Here is an 18,344-nt window from a genome sequence, read left to right as displayed (position 1 = left end):
ACTAATGCATGTTCTGTCATTCTTCCTGCCTTCAATGGTAGGCTATATACCAGGGTTCTCTATACTGGGCAGAATTGCCCCATCAAGGCATTCTGCAAATTTATAGGGTGGGCACAAAAACCATGGTGGGGCGCCATGGCTTTTAGGGGCCAAGGGCAACTTTCAGGGGTCAGGGGCAACTGTTCCATATCCTAGATGACTTTCTGAGTTTAGAACCCAGTTCCATTTACATACACACAAAGAATTTTGTCTGGTTTTAACAGTCACCTAATTTCCCAGGGCTGCAATTACCTGAACATGGGGGCCACCATCCCTTTGCGGTGTCTGTAACTTGGCCGTGACTCAGATCACTGACAACACCTCTCCATCTGCAGCTGCCCTGTGTGTGCAGGAGTACCAGGATGCCAGTCCCTGTGTACTCTATCCTCTCTCCTGGAGTGGTCATGTCCGGCATTTGTATGTTTGCATTCATATTTATTTTTTAATTTTTTAAAAATATTTTTTAAAAGTTTTATTTATTTACTAGAGAGATGGAGAGAGAACACAAGTAGGCAGAGCAGCAGGCAGAGGGAGAGGGAGAAGCAGGCTCTCCACTGAGCAGAGAGTCCAATGTGGGGCTCGATCCCAGGACCCTGGGATCATGACCTGAGCCGAAGGCAGCCGCTTAACTGACTGAGCCACCCAGGTGCCCAGTTTGCATTCATATTATTTGATTACAGATCACCTTTATTTTGTTTTCTTACACTATAGTTTGAACATGACATGTTGTAAAGGATCTGCTATAAACAGGTGGCCTTGGCTCTATGAGCTTGAAAATCCTGCTTTCCACCCTTCCAGCAAGTGATAAGCAGGAAGTTATACCATAGCAGTCCTTAGCTAGAGGTGGGAAGGGGTGAGGGAATGAGGAACTCTTTGAATGCTCAGAGACACCCTCCAGGGGAGGACACCTTCCCTGGCCCAAAGACATTGATTTCTTCTACTGGGCTCACCAGACAGAGCAAAGGTCATGGCGAGAGAAGAAAAGTGAAAGAAGAAAACCACGGAGGGGTCCATCTTCCTTTCCAGCAGCTTGCTCCCTGATACAACTTATTTATCCCAAAGCAAAATAAAGTCCTTGTTGAGGATGGAGACTTAACATTTTAAAGAGAGCAGGAAGCTGGCAGGGTGCGAGGAGACACCATCTTGGCCCACGGGTCCCATAGGCAACAGGCGGCAGTTGCCAGGATAAACACAGCACAGGGCGTCAGGAGCCAAGCTGCCACAGTGAGGCACCTAGGCCTGGAGGTTGAACACACATTTTTAGAATAAATAAGGAACATTTTTTTTTTTTAAAGATTTTATTTATTTGACAGAGAGCGAAAGAGAGCACAGCATGGGGAGCAGCAGACAGAGGGAGAAGCAGGCTCCCCACTGAGTGGACAGCCTGATGTGGTGCTCGACCTGAGCGGATGGCAGACGCTTCACTGACTGAGCCACCCACGTGCCCCCAGGAATTTTAAATTACAACCTCTCCCCAGTAATGCCATTTTGCAGATCCCTTTTCGCTTCTGATCAGCAGAGTGACTAAAATACACGTCAAGAGTGGTGTCAAGGGACGCCTGGGTGGCTCCGTTGGTTGAGCCACTGCTTTCGGCTCAGGTCATGACCCCAGGGTCCTGGGATCAAGTCCCGCATTGGGCTCCTTGCTCGGCGGGGAGCCTGCTTCTCTCACTGCCTCTGCCTGCTTGTGTGTACTCTCTCTCTCTCTGGCAAATAAGTAAGTTAAAAAAAAAAAAAAAGAGTGGTGTCAATCAGGGGCACCTCGGTGGCTCGGTTGGTGAAGCATCTGCCTTTAGCTCAGGTCATGATCCCAGGGTCCTGGGAGCCAGCCCCACATCGGGCTCCCCGCTCAGTGGAGTCTGCTTGTCCCCCTTCCTCTGCAGCTTCCCCTGCTTGTGCCCTCTTGCTCATGCTCTCTCTCCCTCTCCTTCTCTCAAATAAGTAAATAAAATCTTAAAACAACAACAACAATGGTGTCACTCAGAACCACGGGAACCAGAGCTGCCTGGGTTAACATTACCGCCGTATTAGTTCCAAGACTGAATAACGTGACTCTCACCTGTTGCCTGCATTTCCTGATGTGCCAACCTGAGCAGCGCCCCCACTGACTTAGAATACGGTCTTCACCTTTCCCCTCATTCCCGTGTAGGAGTGGCATAATTTTGGAATTGCCCCTGATGAATGAATGCTGCACTTAGGAAAGACTCAAGGGCAAAAAAAGGCCAGGTCTCTCCATGCTTGAGGGCAGGAACCAAGGTCACGATGTCTATAGGTCACCAGGAGAACATGGAAGGAGACCTCACAGCTCCAAATAAGGGCCTAGAAACACTTTTCTGATAAACCTCCATGAATGTCATGGTGGCAGGAAGAGAAAAGGAGAGAAGCATGTGTCTAGAATGGGGCACTGTCTATCACAAGTATCAGTTGGTAGCTGAATGGTGCACCCTGCTCTTGGAAGCTCCTAAAGACCCTATGTGGCTGACCAGTCTAGTCTCCTCTGCGGTTCCAAAAAAATACCAAGGTCATGGCTACTGAAGAGGGGGGTCCTCTCCACATATTTCACAAGTTCATTTATAAGAGGAATCCTTTTCTTGAGGCAAGACCCAGGGGCCAGACTGATGATGAGATCTGACAGGATGAGGACAGCCGTGCCTTTGAAGACCTGGCTCTGGGTTGGGGTCTGGGACCCTGGTGTTGTAGCAGGTTTGCCACGTAACTTAGGAAGCCAGGGACCAGAGGGAGAGTGAAGGCCACAGAAGCATGCAGGACAGAGCCCCAGGAAACCACCCCAAGGATGCAAAGTACATCTGTGCAGAGGCCCCAGAGAATTGAGAGAAAACATTAGGCGTAAGTTAATATTTTAACAGCCCAACCTGGGCTGCAGAAGTCAGACAAAAAAGGCACAAAAAGTCTAGGAGTACCTTAAGCCAATCAGCAAAGAAGGAAAATCCAGGCCAGGAGTAGAAAAGGAGAGTGCAAAGAGAACATGATCAAAACTTGAGTCATTCGTATCAGGAAAAGGTGACCAATCATCTGGGGAGAAGGGCTATGTGCCTGCGTTAATTAGCAAGTCAGGAGCCATCTTACTTATAGTGCAGGAAAGATTTTCTACAGATAGCTCTATTTTTTTACCTCCTAGACAAGCAAGTAAAGGCTGCCGAGCTGGAGGCAGGGAGGGGGGAGGTGGACAGAGGAGCGGTTGTCCCCGAGCTCCTCCCTCTCCCTAAAGGAAACAGCAGGCAGTCTCTGGAGGCTCCCTAGCGAAGGCTCTGAGCTCAGAATAGCAATCTAGGCGTTCCAACAACTGAGTAAGAGGAGTTCCAGAAAGAACACAGGAAGGGGAGCATAACTGAAGAAAATGCCCCAGAACTGGAGATCTGGGTCTTTCCTAATCAGGCCCCTAGGTGGGCAGCACATTGGGAGAGAAAAGACCCACTAAGGGGCTTCACCAGGGAATGTCACTGCTCCAAGATAAAGTGGAGATCCCAGAAGCTTCCAGAGAGAAGTAAAGCAGCACAACCCATGCATCGGAACAGCACCACAATATTCTCAAGAACAAATCTGCGAGCGAAAAGGAGATAGATCAATGACTTCCAAACGACAGGAAATTACTTTTCTTTTGAATTCTGTATCCAGACAAACTACTTCAAGGTGAAGGCAGAAGAAACAATGGCATTTTCAGACATGCAAAATCCACGCTAGGAAAGGGTGGGCTCTGTGCCAAAGTGAGGGAGTCAAAGCCAGGAGGTGGGGTTGAGGGTCAGGGTACGTGAAACCTGGGGCTCCTGGTGGTAACGTGAGCAACAAGGGCCCCCACGACGGTAGCATGACTGAGCTGTACCCCAGGGCTGGGGGGCAAGCTGCCGACTGGAGCAGGAGGAGGGACATTTCCAGGACAGGTTACTCCAACGAAAAAAATCAAGCCTAGTAATTTCATCACTTTGCGAGAAGATGCTTTTAGAGTTTAGGGACAAACGAGAGATTGATACTTAGAAAATTAAGCAAACTAACCAACAAGGAAGCTCTTAAATTGAGGAAAATCAAAAAGCTATAAAGAAGTAAGATGTAATCAGAACCTACTACATGACTCAGCTGAAAACAGTATTTACAGAGCCACAAAAAACGCTGACTCCTGGGTATTGATTTAACCAGAGCTGGAACATTTTAACAGATGAACTCTGGGGCCGGGCGCGCGACACCACACACACACACAGACACATACACACAACTCATATGGACTGAGTATCTCCGAAAGATACCCAAGACGTGGATAACCACAGCTCCTCGCTGGGGAACGGCTGGAGGCTAGAGTGGAAGTGAGGATTTTTGAACTGTTGGAGTATTTTATTTACCATGTGTATGCACTGCTTCCAAGAAGGTATAAAAATCGCGTCAGATTTTGGTCAAATACAAACATCTGAATCAGGGAAAACCAAAGCCACCGCACGGACTCAGCCACCGCGTCTAGACAGGAACCACCTGGACAGAGCCTCCCTGTCCCGCAGACCTCTCACAGCCTTGCTCTGGAATGGCTCTTCAGGAGCAGCTAAGTGCTACAGCGTTCTTAAAAGAAACACAGAAAAAGAGCAACTATACCTAAAGGTATATTGGAGTAACCTGTCCTGGAAATGAAGGACCTAAAGTAGCTGCAGAAAAAGAAAGTAGAATAGAGTCACCAAGGACTGGGGGAAAAGAGGATGTGGATTAGGCTTTAACGGGCATGGAGTTTCCCTTTGAGGGGATGAGAAAGTTCTGGGCAGGATTGGTGGTGAGGGCTGTGTAACAGAGTGAATGCACTTAGTGCTGCTGAACTGTATGCTCGGGATGGGTTAAAACAGTACCTTGTAGCCGACGTACATTTTACCACAAGAAAAAAATTAAAAATGGAAAAAGTTTTTTAAAGAACCCCAACTTTTAGAAACCAATAAAGTCCTTCCAGCTTTAGCTTCTGACAACTAAGCTAGAATTTCATTCCCAGTGGGGAATCCTGAGGCTACACAGAAAACCTATCAAATCCTTTCCCTTGGCCACAAATTACCCCAATAAACTAAATCTGCAGGCGCTGGCTGCCTACAGGAACAGCGGCTTTTGTTTTTACTTGAGAGCTGGTCTCCCCAGTCTTCTGGTCTGATGGCTGGTGATGGCCTGGAACGCTTTACCCAACCGTTGAGTGTTTCCGCTGAAGCCAGAGTGTACCCCCAAATTACACCCTCTTTGAGAGACTCCAGGGAAAGACCCTGGCTATGCAGCATCTTGGGATCTGCACAAATGGATGAGCTACAGTTTCAAGTTGGTATCAAGTTGATATGCAAATGAGGCAGCATATGGTCAGTCGGAGAGCCAAGAGGGTGGCCCAGCCCTGTGACTTAAAGTCCTGTAAAGGAGAAAAGCAAGGAAAGCAGCCTGAGCTGCACACCATTCAGGATGAGGTCAGGAATGTGGGGTATGCAGGGTGGGGGTGCAATTTTTAGGATTAATCCCCAAGCCATCAATTAGGAATACCGCAACCCGCTAGCAGACACCAAGCATTTCCTACACCTATAATAGACATTCAAGTGAAAGAGGGAAAAAATGGGAATTAGGAGCACAGAATGGACCCAGCTCAAGAGGGCATCTAGACTTGAAGTACCGTATCAGTTATTTCTTCCCCTGTATGTGCCCGGGGTGTTGGCATTTTGAAAATAATCTTTAAGGTTTTCCCTTTACAATTTCATTTACATTCTTCTACATGTGTTTCCGTTTTACCACAGCAGGGCACAGTGCTGTGCAGAGCCACTGAAATATTCTGAAGACTTTTAATTATACAGGAAGACATTCATAACGTTAGGTGAGCGAAACGAGATACATAATCATCTGTGTCATGAAATACCAATTTCATTTCAGGAATACTAAATTTACATGTGGTTGGAAAAGATTCCTCGGGGTTGTGGGCCACAGTTTCTCTGTATGAGTTTGGTATTTTCTAAGTATTTAACAAAGTACATATATCACTATTAAAATAACTTGAAAATATATACCTACAGGAACTAAGACCAAGCAGTTTCTAAAATCTTTCAGGAACATTCTCCCTCATGATGTTACATCTCTTTAGTCTTGCCCAAGTAGGGGGCACTTGTACTTAATGCATGTGAACATCTGTCATTTCTACCCTCTCACCGATCCCCCAGTTTCAGTCAACTGAAGTCTGACTGAAAGATGAATTGACTCCTGGGAGATGCCAGGTCCTTTCTGCTGATTTCCCCTTCAAGGCCAAGTCTATAATCTGAAGGAAACACACCATCTTAACATATTAACACTATCTTAGTACTTCTGCTCCTGACCTTAGGTTCTCTCTTCCCCTCTATCCTGTTCACAGGTCCATGCAGGACACAGACCAGCTCTACCCTCCTTACCCCAACGTCCAGATGTTCATTCAGGCAGTTGTTCATCTAGTAAGGTGCCTATAAACACCTCCATGAGCAAGGCTGGCTGTTTTTATAACTGGTGAGCAGTTGCCTGTGTGGTGATTTTGGGGAAAAACTAATCTCTACTCCTCGTGTCTAAAATGATGTAACCAGGGACACCTGGGTGGCTCAGTGGGTTAAAGCCTCTGCCTTCCGCTCAGGTCATGATCCCAGGGTCCTGGGATGGAGCCCCGCATCGGGCTCTCTGCTCAGCAGGGAGCCTGCTTCCCCCTTTCTCTCTGCCTACTTGTGATCTCTGTCTGTCAAATAAATAAATAAAATCTTAAAAAAAATAAATAAAATGACATCATCAGTGATGTGAACATGTTCCTTAGTGTAAATTACTTCATCACGGTCTTTCCTTCCTTTGGAAGGGAGAGGGCGCCATGATGGCATTGGGCCACCATGGAAAAGGAGGGGTGGTGTGGAAGCAATGGAAGAAATAAGAGGGGAAAACACCACTGCCTTAAGTGCGCACACATCTTAATATACACTTTCAACAGAAAGGGTCTTGTTGTAGGGTCAATGACCAGACACTTGACTAACACTTGTTTTCAGAATGGAGCGTCTGGGAGTGTCTAAGTGTAGGGTCTGCCCGATATAGAAGAGGAAATGCGGAACCAAGAAAGACTAAGAAAGTTAAATCACATCCACAATCTTGTCAGTCTCCAGCAACCCCCAACTGCTTCCTAGTTAAAGGATACATGTTGGTACAAAGTGCTGTGGGGGCCTCAATCTGGAGACCTCATCATTTTCATAATTCATGTGAATTCCAGCCTTTCTTATAACAACACCTTATACAATAATGGCTCCCTGTTCTGACCTGAAATACCTTGTATTTCTCTCCATAATTCCTCTGACCTCTGCCAATATACACACATCTGTATTTTGTCCATTCCCTTAAATACATGTGGTCCATACAGGTATTATTAATGGCAACTCCAACAAAATTACAGGCTAATGAATTCTTTTTTTTTTTTTTTTTTTGTCAGAGAGAGAGAGCAAGAGCGAGCACAGGCAGACAGAGTGGCAGGCAGAGACCGAGAGAGAAGCAGGCTCCCCGCAGAGCACGGAGCCCGATGTGGGACTCGATCCCAGGACGCTGGGATCATGACCTGAGCCAAAGGCAGCCGCTTAACCAACTGAGCCACCCAGGCGTCCCATTTTTTTTTTTTTTTTTTTGGAGGCTAATGAATTCTTGATTAAATTCCACACATGGAAAGCCTAGCACTAATCTTTAACTCTTTACTGGGAACCAGAGTAGATTTGTTTTAGGGCCCATGAGATGTGAGAACAGAAGACACCGCAGGTATGCAAATCAAGCCCCCTGCTTAAGGGAGACAGCTTATTCCCTAGGGACCCTGGACAAGTCACCCTGCTCGTAGGGACTTCAGGGTCCTCATCTATAAGATATCAAATTTAGGGTCTCCAACATCCTTCTCTCCTGCCAAGAAATTACACAAATATTCATAATCCTGATTAAGTCACTATAATGAATCACTATACAGTTCTTGGGTCACCTGAACATGACTTTAATACCGTTGAAAGATATTATAATGGTGGACTTGGTATTGTCCCCCAAGCTACTCAATTCAGCACAGCGTCCACCATTTATAAGAATTCTGAGCACTTGGGGCGCCTCGGTGGCTCAGTGGGTTAAGCCTCTGCCTTCGGCTTGGGTCATGATCTCAGGGTCCTGGGATTGAGCCCCGTGTCAGGCTCTCTGCTCAGCGGAGAGCCAGCTTCCTCCTCTCTCTCTCTCTGCCTGCCTCTCTGCCTACTTGTGATCTCTGTCTGTCAAATAAATACATTAAAAAATCTTAAAAAAAAAAAAAGAATTCTGAGCACTAAATCTCTTTTACGGCTTAGTTTGGAGATCCGATAAGATTTTTCTCCCTTCAGAATGACTTTATGAAAATGAATCTGAATCCGTGCAAAAGTATAACCTTTCTTCTAAAGTTCTAAATATATGACCCAGGTCCCCTTCTAAACTCTGAAGACACAAATCCAAGTTACACCACTGTCTACTTTAAGTTTTAAAACTCTCCAGTTTAGGTCCTTTGATATCATCTTATGGCCCCTTTGAACACACCTGAAGCTGCTGGTCATGGGGTCCAAAGTCATCTCTTTGGCAAGAAAGCAGTTCACCCATTGTCTCCTGGCTGGCCAGTGGCAGGACCCCTGTTCAGGACTCCCAGCGCAGAGAGTCAGCAGGGTAGTGCTATCCTCCTAATGATACCTGATGAGCCCAATGTGTCAGCTTTCTGATTCTTTAAGCCTTTAAACTGTTCCTTAGGGGCACCTGGGTGGCTCAGTTGGTTAAGCATCTGCCTTCAGCTCAGGTCACCATCCCGGAGTCTCAGGATAGAGCCCTGCACGGCTCCCTGCTCAGTGGGGAATCTGTGCTTCTCCCTCTGCCCCTCCCCCTGCTCATGCTCGCTCGCGCTCGCTCTCTCTCACTCATTCTCTCTCAAATAAATAAAATCTTTAGGAAAAAATAAACTGCTCTTTATTCTTATTAAATGGTGATCTCTCATCAGAAGCTGTGTTCATAGCATGGTAAAGCATCTGTGTTTTGTAGTTGATGGAGAAAAGTATGTAGTCTAGTCTCCTGAGTGGTCTCAGCCACTGGCTGAGAATGGCAGCCCGAGAGACCCAGCCCGAGTTTAAATCAACCAGTGGAAATGTGAGAGCTGTGTTCTTTGCTTTGATGCTAACTAAGCCTATAACTTAGAAAAAATACAAAAAAATTTTTTTTAAAAAGGGGGTGTATCCCAATGTTTATTGCAGCAATGGCTACGGTCGCCAAACTGTGGAAAGAGCCAAGATGCCCTTCAACGGATGAGTGGATAAGGAAGATGTGGTCCATATACACAATGGAGTATTATGCCTCCATCAGAAAGGACGAATACCCAACTTTTGTAGCAACATGGACGGGACTGGAAGAAATTATGCTGAGCGAAATAAGTCAAGCAGAGAGAGTCAAGTATCATATGGTCTCACTTATTTGTGGAGCATAACAAATAACATGGAGGACATGGGGAGATGGAGAGGAGAGGGAGTTGAGGGAAACTGGAAGGGGAGATGAACCATGAGAGACTATGGACTCTGAAAAACAACTAGAGGGTTATGAAGGGGCGGCGGGGGAGTGGGGGGGTTGGGAGGTTGAGGGACCAGGTGGTGGGTAATGAGGAGGGCACGTACTGCATGGAGCACTGGGTGTGATGCCAAAACAATGAACACTGTTATGCTGTAAATAAACAAATAAAAAAAAATTAAGTATGATAAAAAAAAAAAAAAAGGGGGTGTATCTTGTGGAAGTATGGACACAACACACTCAACTCGAACTGGAGTTGTTAGCCTTGTGGCATCTCTGAGGCAGTTTTCTGAAAAGGAAACAAAATGATTCACCAGAAGACATGACATTATCTCGGACAGCCATGAGTATCAGGCCGGAGAAAGTGAAAATGTCCCAGATCAAAGAGGGCTCTGCTTGGAGTGGAGGAATCCCAGGGAAAAAGGCACTTGCTCCAACTGTGTGCCTCTGACCTCGTTTGGAGCTTTCTAGGACCACAGGTCCACTGAACTCCAAAGCTGTACACGCAAGGAGACTCTGACTCAAAACCAAACAAAACCAAACACCCAAACCCCTCCTGGCGAAAGAGGAGAGAGTAGAAAATAAAACAGGGAGGGTGGAGAAGTGGCTGGCTGTCTGCAGGATGCTGGAAATACGATGATGCAATCCTCGGGACAACAGATTCTTCCAGATGTACATGCTGACTTGGTTTAGCCCTGCCAACCCTTCCCCCCCAACACATTTGGCTGGCCCTTGCCAAAACAGAGTGGAACATGGAGACAGTGACCCAGGTGGCTTAAGGTTTGTCTCATTTCCCCAGCCTTTATAGACTTTCCAGCTTTTTCCCACCCCAACAGGCATGAGGGCTACGTCAGCACCACGATGTGCAGAAGCAGGGGATGCTGGGGACAGGTGGAAGAGAGAGTGGGGATAAGGCCAAGGAAAGGGATGGGAACGTGTTCAAAGCTCCACGCCCATGGGGTAATTTAGATGTCTCTTTACACCCGGAAAGAAACAGTGTTCCCAGGGTGCCTGGGTGGCTCAGTTGTTAAGCAGCTGCCTTCAGCTCAGGTCATGATCCCGGGGTCCTGGGATCGACCCCCACATTGGGCTGCTTGCTCGGCCAGAAGCCTGCTTCTTCCTCTCCCACTCCCCCTGCTTGTGTTCCCTCTCTCACTGTGTCTCTCTCTGTGTCAAATAAATAAATAAAATCTTAAAAAAAAAAAAAAGTGTTCCCACTCACTGGGAAAGCTCTTGAGTCAAGTGGGAGCTTGACATGACTTGCAGGTCGGGGTGGGGGGAGTGGTTTCCCAGAAGGCAGTTTGAATAATCCAGTTTGAATGGGGCCAAGATCCACATAAAAGAGATCAACCACACAGACTGTCCGCTGTGTCTAACGGTACTCTAACGGCACCCAGAGGGCTGCTCACACAGAAACCAAAAAACCATCTTTTAACTTAGGAGGCTTTTACTTTTGAATCACAAATAACGTAACAACATTCAAAAAAGAAAGGAAGAAAGAGCACATACCTGAAGGAAGCGATTATTGCTGTAACTTCGTCATCCGGATAAAACTGAGTAATGGCATGATGGGCCCCGACCAACTCCTTCCCATCCTTCCACCAAGAAATAACTGCAATGTCCTGGTACATAGTAGGTATACTGATGGAGCAATTAAATTTGACATCCTTATGTTCAGAGAGTATTATGTGGCCAATTGTATGATTAAATGCCAGAGGCGGTAGGAGCTTTAACCCAGCAGAGGTCACCCCAGCATGGGCTGCACTTCCTATAGGCGGTTGTCCAGGCTGGGTTGGTGAAGACGTCGTGGCAGGCTGGTACCCACTGGTGTGAGGAAGGGATAATGGCACGTGGTCAGCCTGCAGGTCTCCTGGCAATGGGAGGTCAGGCTCGGTTTCTTCCCTCACCTCTGCAACAGCTGCAAAACAGAAAACTGACTTTAAGCCTTTTAAATAATGGGGTTTTCCAAATCAGTTCCCAATCTCTAAGGCCACAATGGGAGAGAACTGGGGTATCCTCAGTGTCCTTAGAAAACATGAGCAGGACGTATTTAACACACGTCTGGATGTATATTCTCATTTACAAGTTCATTCATCAGTTCACTTATTCCTAAAGAATGTTTAAGAACTAGAACTCCCCCCATCAAACAAAAATTGTTTCCTTTTTCTAATTTAATTTTAATTTTTTTTTTAGAGAGAGAGCACATGTAAGCATAAGAGAGGCAGTCATGGGGAGGAGCAGAGGGAGAGGGAGAGAATCTTAAGTAGGTTACATGCTCAGCATGGAGCCCGTTGTGGGGTTCGATCTCATGAGCCTGAGATCATAACCTTAGCTGAAATCAAGAGTCAGACACTTAACTGACTGAGCCACCCAGGCACCCATTCAAAATTTTACTTTTCTTTTTTTTTTTAAATTGAGATACAACTGACATATTATATTAGTTTCAGGTACACAGCATAATGATTTGATATTTATATATATTACAAAATGATTATCTAGTTAGTTTAGCTGACTACCATCACAAAGCACAGTTACAAAATTTTTTTTCTTGTGATGGGAACTTTAAAGATCTACTCTCTTAGGCAGGGAGTATACAATACAGTATTTTGGCTTTTTTACAATACAATACTGTTAACAACAGTCACCCTACTGTATATGACATCACCAGGACTTACTTATTTTATAACTGGACCTTTGCACCTTTTGACCATCTTCACCCATTTTTCAAAACTGTGACTCATTCAAAGTCCTTCATACCCAACTCAACAGCACGCCAGGAAGGTGATGGCCCGAGATCATTTTTCTCACTGTGTTCCCAGTCACAGAATATGCCACAAATCCAACCAGTGACCTTGCAAAACCTACTACCGGTCACAAAGACAGTTTACGATTCTTGTGCCTCAATGTGACCCATCTATAGGTATGGGGGAAAACATCAGTCATTCATGACACCTACTACAGAATGACTTGGAGCTTCCAGTAAAATGCTCGCCTGCTGGAATGGACCTGGAAATGTTGATTTCATCTGGCCCATGAGTATTTCTAAAAATACTGGCCCACAATAGTAGTTGTCCTGTTTTTTTTTCATAGCACTTCTGGAGCACACATTCTCTGCTGGTGGTTATGGATTCAAACATGTTGGCCTCAAGTGCTTGAGACAGGCAAAGAATGGGAGATTCACAGGTCTGGCATTTTGTAAGTCACTGGGGGTACCCACTCAGTGGCTGTCCCTCTGCCACAATCAGAATGTCACACCTTCCTGGGCTCCTGCATGTGCATGTGTGTGTGTGTGTATGTGAGAGAGAGAGAGAGAGAGTAGGGTGGTCTCTGCTTAGGGCTGTGCCAGACTTAGCAAATGAGAACACAGGATGCCTAGTTAAGCTTGAATTTCAGATAAGCAACAAATAATGTTTAGGATAAGGAGTCAACTAAGCACTTATCTGGCCAATGGAGATACAAACAGGAGATTTGGGGGGCAGAAGAAAGGATCTGAGAATTTGCTTCTCTGGCTTCCTCCCTGCCAAGTCACTCTGGCCTGCACATCTTCCTCAGCTGAAGGTCACAGCTCCTGTTAGGAAGTCCTCTCCAGGTACTCTTTCAACCCAGGTCGGCTCTCATAGTTGATGCATTTGAGAACTACCTCCAGGGTGAATGCCAGGTTGGAGAAGAAGAGATTTCACTATAAGAAACCAGGGAAAGCTCACTGCTTCCCTTTAGCCTGAGGTCTCAGTGGCTGTGGGAGAGCAGGGGCCCTCTGCAAGCTTTGCAGGAGGCTATGTGGGTCAGCAGCAGGCTGGCCTTGAGCCCAGCCATCCAGATGGATGAGTGTGCTGTGATGGGAGCGTTCATTTATTCCAGGGAGTGGAGGTCAGGGCAACTCTGCAGAGAGGGGCCCCTGCCTCTCCTGGTTGCCCCCATGCCAGGCAAATCTTATGCATGAGGGCAGGTCTGGGCTCTTAGCAGGGAACGGCATCCAGTTCCACCTGGGTCTGCCTGGGTCCCATCCAGTTCCACCATCTCCTCTGAATTTGGGGACACTTTCTGCAGTTATGAATGCTCTGGACGTTTCTTTTATGCCTTCAGACCGTCCACAAGAATGCTGTTATTCCTGAGGCTCTGAAGCACTTACAATTCACCTTTGCCTCTTAGGTCAGCAAACTTGTCTATGGTCCTTATTCACTGACATCCATGGGAATGGGAAGTCAGCAGTACGTCTGGATAACTTTGTTTTTCTTGAAACAGAAAGCAAACAAGGGGAGTGGGAGAAGCAAATAATTCTTTGGTTTGTTTAATTTACTTGAAGACATTTAAAATGCTAAATGATAAAGGTAACCCAAGTTGGCAGTGGAAAATTCAAATATTTATAGAAACACAAAAAATATAAAATGGAAACCTGTTTTGTAATCCCAACCCTGCAAAATAACCCCTGATTACAGTTGGATACAGTCTTCAGTTTTCTATGAGCTAAGCAGCTCACCGAACAAACTGAAGGCCCAGCCACCCACTCAGATGATGTCAGGAGAGCAAACCCACCCTGTAATCACTACCATGGCTGAAAAGATAGCTAAGCTCCGTGAGTTGAATTGCCAAGAGTGGGCACAATGATTCAATTCCCAACCAGTACTTACATAGCACTGGGTCGAAGATTTGCTGTGATAGTCTAATGGGGGACAGAAAGGCACTTGCCCCAGAGGGGGAGCAGCAGAGGGACCCAGGAGTTACAGGGGAAACGGGATATAGCTCACTGGGGTGAGGGGGGGGGTTCTTGACAGTGTCAGAGAGGCCTTCCCTGGTCCCTCCCCACCCCCGACTACTTAGCCCTCCTCCATTAGGTGCTGGGGCCCCTCCCCTTTGTAACACCTCCTATGATTTCTCATTCAGTTCTTTCTCTCCTATTGGACTGAGAGCCCCAAGAGGCCTTGTACCTGCCAATTCATAGATGATGCTCAAAGTAGGTGTGCTGAATGAATAAGTAAAGGCATGAATTAGAGGAGGGAGGGGAAGTGGACAGGGTTTCAAGCGGCAGGAGTGGTGGGAAACTGAAGAGAAAGAGGAGGCCCTAATAGTTTGGGAACACGAAAGCAGCCATAGGATGGCGTTCCCATGTTCGGACCAAAGTGAACGAGCGAGTAAATACAGGCTGACCGTGGAGAGCCCCGAGTCCTGTCTGAAGCAGCGGCCATTCCTGGAAGGTTCCTTTTCTTTTTTTTTTTTTTTTAAAGATTTTATTTATTTGACAGACAGAGATCACAAGCAGGCAGATAGGCAGGCAGAGAGAGAGAGAGGCGGGAAGCAGGCTCCCTGCTGAGCAGAGAGCCTGACAGCGCCCCGGGATCATGACCTGAGCTGAAGGGAGACGCTTTAACCCACTGAGACACCCAGGTGCCCCTCCTGGAAGGTTTCTGAGCAGGGGAGGGGGAAGGTCATAGCCATACTTGACCCTGGCACTGACATCCGGCTGAGTGGGAGCAAGAGGAGCAGGAAGGAGGAGGCCAGGAGGTGGGAAACCTGCCAGGAAGATAGTGAAGACCTAGCCAGCAGAGCGGCCAGGAAGCAGGAAGGATGGGGGAGAGGCGAGGGGCCAAATTCACTATTGCCACTGTCCTGCACAGAAAGGTCAGTCTGACACCGAGTTCTTAGGAAGGATGTAATCTCAGAACACAGGGGAGTTCTCTGGAGTGGTCATGATTCTGGCTGTTGCAAGATGAGTACAGGCCAGGAGGCAGCTTCTGGTTCAGCTTCCTCACAGGGGAAGTGGGGATGGCAATAATGGTACCCCACAGAGTTGCTGCTAGCAAGAAAAGACGAATTCCGATGTCGGGCTCATAGTCAGCACTCAGTAACTGTTAGCTATTAGTCTTTCTTTTTTCCTTTTTTTTTTTTTTAAGATTTTATTTATTTACTTGAGAGAGAGAGAGAGAACAGAGGGAGAGGTAGAAGCAGACCCCCGCTGAGCCAGACGCAAGGCTTGATCCCAGGATCCTGGGATCAATCATGACTTGAGCTAAGGCAGCTGCTTAAGTAACTGAGCCATCAGCCATCCATCCAGCCATCCTTATTTCTTTCTTTCTTTCTTTTTTAAGATTTATTCATTTATTTGAGAGAAAGAGAAGAGAGCACAAGCATGGGAGGAAAAGAGAGAGACGAACAGACTTTGCACAGAGCAGGGAGCCCCACACGGGGCTCCATCTCAGGACCCCAAGATCATAACCTGAACCAAAATCAAGAGTCAGACACTCAACCAACACAGCCACCCAGGCGCTTCTGTTTCTTACTATTTTCTTATTTTATTGTTAATCAGTAAAAACCTGCCACTCTCCAATACCTGAGAGGGGCTGATTTATAGGGGTTGAGCGCAAGGGCTGAACAACTCCTCACGGATGGTGAGGATGGTGAGGTTCCCACTGCACAACTATGGGAGGCGCTGGCAGGGTTGCCATTCATTTAACGGTCTGTGTCAACGGTGCTTTAAAACTCTGCAGTGCAGACAGGGGGCCCTGAGTGATTACGGATAATGTGGGAAAAAAAGCAAAATAACCAATCCCAGGTTTTGGACCCAAGGGCCAGGGCAATGACCAGTCAGAGATCACGCGTTAAGTTGCTAACTTTTCACTGTTTTGACTACTTCCATGTATAATGCCCCTCCCCCCATTTTTCCCTACAGAAGTGGACCACTTTAAAGTTATTGGGGAGGGAGGGAGTTATGACAGGAAGAGGAGACTGGCCAACAAGGCTTGCTTATACAACCAACCTTTTAGTTCTCACCAACTGTGCTCCTGTTAACTCATCCTTAAGACAGCAAAAGGCAACATGACAGCCGGTTAGATGGACACACACTGGAGAAAATATTTAGTCAGTGTGAGAGATTATTAAAGCCCACAAAGACTGAATGACAGTTTGGTCTGCTCTACTCAGCGCACAGGGTAAAGTCGGCTGCTTCCTGCTGTAATCTGGGTGTAATTCACAAGAAGCTTCACCCTCCTTGCCTCCCCTTTCTAGACTGTTTCCTTCTGTGCACTGGATAAGCCAATGAAGTGGGAAGTTCAACCGGACCTAAGTAACTGCTACTAAGTAGCCTTGGATAACTGGCCTCCCAGCTAGGTGGGAGAGTAGCTGTCCAGCTGTTACTGCAGCTGCATTGCCAGCTGCAGGGGGCCACGCCCATCCAGCCCTGCAGCTGCTGATGGAGCATCCCTGCCGGATCCTCATCACCACTCAGCCCTTGACCAGATTCCGACATCAGCTTTGTACAGACAGGGACCGTGTCTCCCTCATGGACATCCAGTGCCGAGCACAGGGACAGGCTTATGGGACATGATTAGCAAATATTTATTCATGCAACAATAAACTGGGTAGATACAATGTCCATTGTTTCATGCAACTTCACCTTGTTTTTCTTAACAAATTTACAGCTTCCTCAGAAGCTGGAAGTGACATCGCCTGAACCCAGCAGGATGTATGACACGGACTCAATGCGCAGTGAACTTCCATGGACTAAATGGGTGTGATGTGGGCAGAGTTCTTTTTTTTTTTTTTAAAGATTTTATTTATTTGACAGAGAGAAATCACAAGAGAGTCAGGCAGAGAGCGAGGAAGGGAAGCAGGCTCTCCGCTGAGCAGAGAGCCCGATATGGGACTCGATCCCAGGACCCTGAGATCATGACCTGAGCCGAAGGCAGCGGCTTAACCCACTGAGCCACCCAGGCGCCCCATGATGTGGGCAGAGTTCTGAAGGCTAAGCAGGGAAGAGAGGCGGTCCAGGCAGGGACACTCCTGTGGCTGGGGGTGGGACGGAGATGGGATGCTGGCATGCCTCTGAAGCAGCACCTTTCCACCAGCCACAGTGGGCCAGACATTTAGGGACCTTAGTCCGGTAGACTTACAATTGGTCAGTTGGAGAATGCTAGCGAGCAGTCTACTTTCCGTGTCATCAACTAACACATCCCACCTTTAAGTCCACAAATAGTGGCTGCATGCTTGCTGAGTGTGCATGATGGCAGGTGGGATGGTTAGTGGTTAGTACTGCTCAGTGGTTGCCCAGGAAAGTCCCCTGCTGCCTGAGACATGACCTCAGAAGAGCTCTTTAGCTTCTCTGATCCCCTGCAATGAGTGCCTAGGTGGTAGGATATGACCAGATGTCCAGGGTCTGCTAGAACTTTCTACAGGTTTTGGCTGATGTTGCTGTCATTGGCTAGCATCTGCACCTGGGGCCTGCTGGTCATCTGAAGTAGGATGTCTGAGGCCAGGCCTGGGCCTTGTAGGACTGAGTGCTGGGACTAATCAGAGAGGTCAGTGCACAGGGAACAGCAACACTGGAAGGACATAATTGGCACTTGCGAATAAGAGGAGAAAAGAAACTTTTGGCTTGTGATGGCCAGAAGCCTCTGGGCTCAAAGGTATCTTTGTAGGGCTGGCTGGTCTCCATAATGCTTTCATGACATGAGCTCCTTTCCTCCTCTCCAAGCCTTGGGACTACAGCCCCAGGTGGATGTAAGAAGCAGAAGCCACTAAAATTGCAGGTCCGAGGTAGTGGGTGGAATGGGTGCACTGGGCAGCACCTGGGCCTTGGAGGCCCTCTAAGCCATGGGAGGATGACTGGGCGAGGGGGGGGTACTTTGGGAGGAAGAGTGCACCCCTATTTAATTCCACCCTGCCTTGTGTGTCCGGTGCCATCAATCGGCTTTACAATCCTGGGTGCCTGGAAAGGGAGAGCAGTAGCACCTTGGCCTGGGTGTTAAAATAAGCAGAGGACTCAAGTGCCAGCC

General features: G+C 47.3%; 1 protein-coding gene across 1 annotated transcript in view; it reads right to left on the bottom strand.

Moving 5' to 3' along the window:
• The window catches only part of MERTK (MER proto-oncogene, tyrosine kinase), a 115,020-nt gene that overhangs the window by 73,658 nt on the left and 23,018 nt on the right, over positions 1 to 18,344 (bottom strand). Inside the window, exon 2 of the mRNA XM_045979440.1 lies at positions 11,089 to 11,497. Coding sequence (XP_045835396.1) covers positions 11,089 to 11,497 — 409 coding nt within the window. The remainder of the gene's footprint in view (positions 1 to 11,088; positions 11,498 to 18,344) is intronic.

This window comes from Meles meles, chromosome 15 (assembly GCF_922984935.1).
Source record: "Meles meles chromosome 15, mMelMel3.1 paternal haplotype, whole genome shotgun sequence".
Classification (NCBI taxonomy): domain Eukaryota; kingdom Metazoa; phylum Chordata; class Mammalia; order Carnivora; family Mustelidae; genus Meles; species Meles meles.
This window is presented reverse-complemented; position numbering and strand designations above follow the sequence as displayed.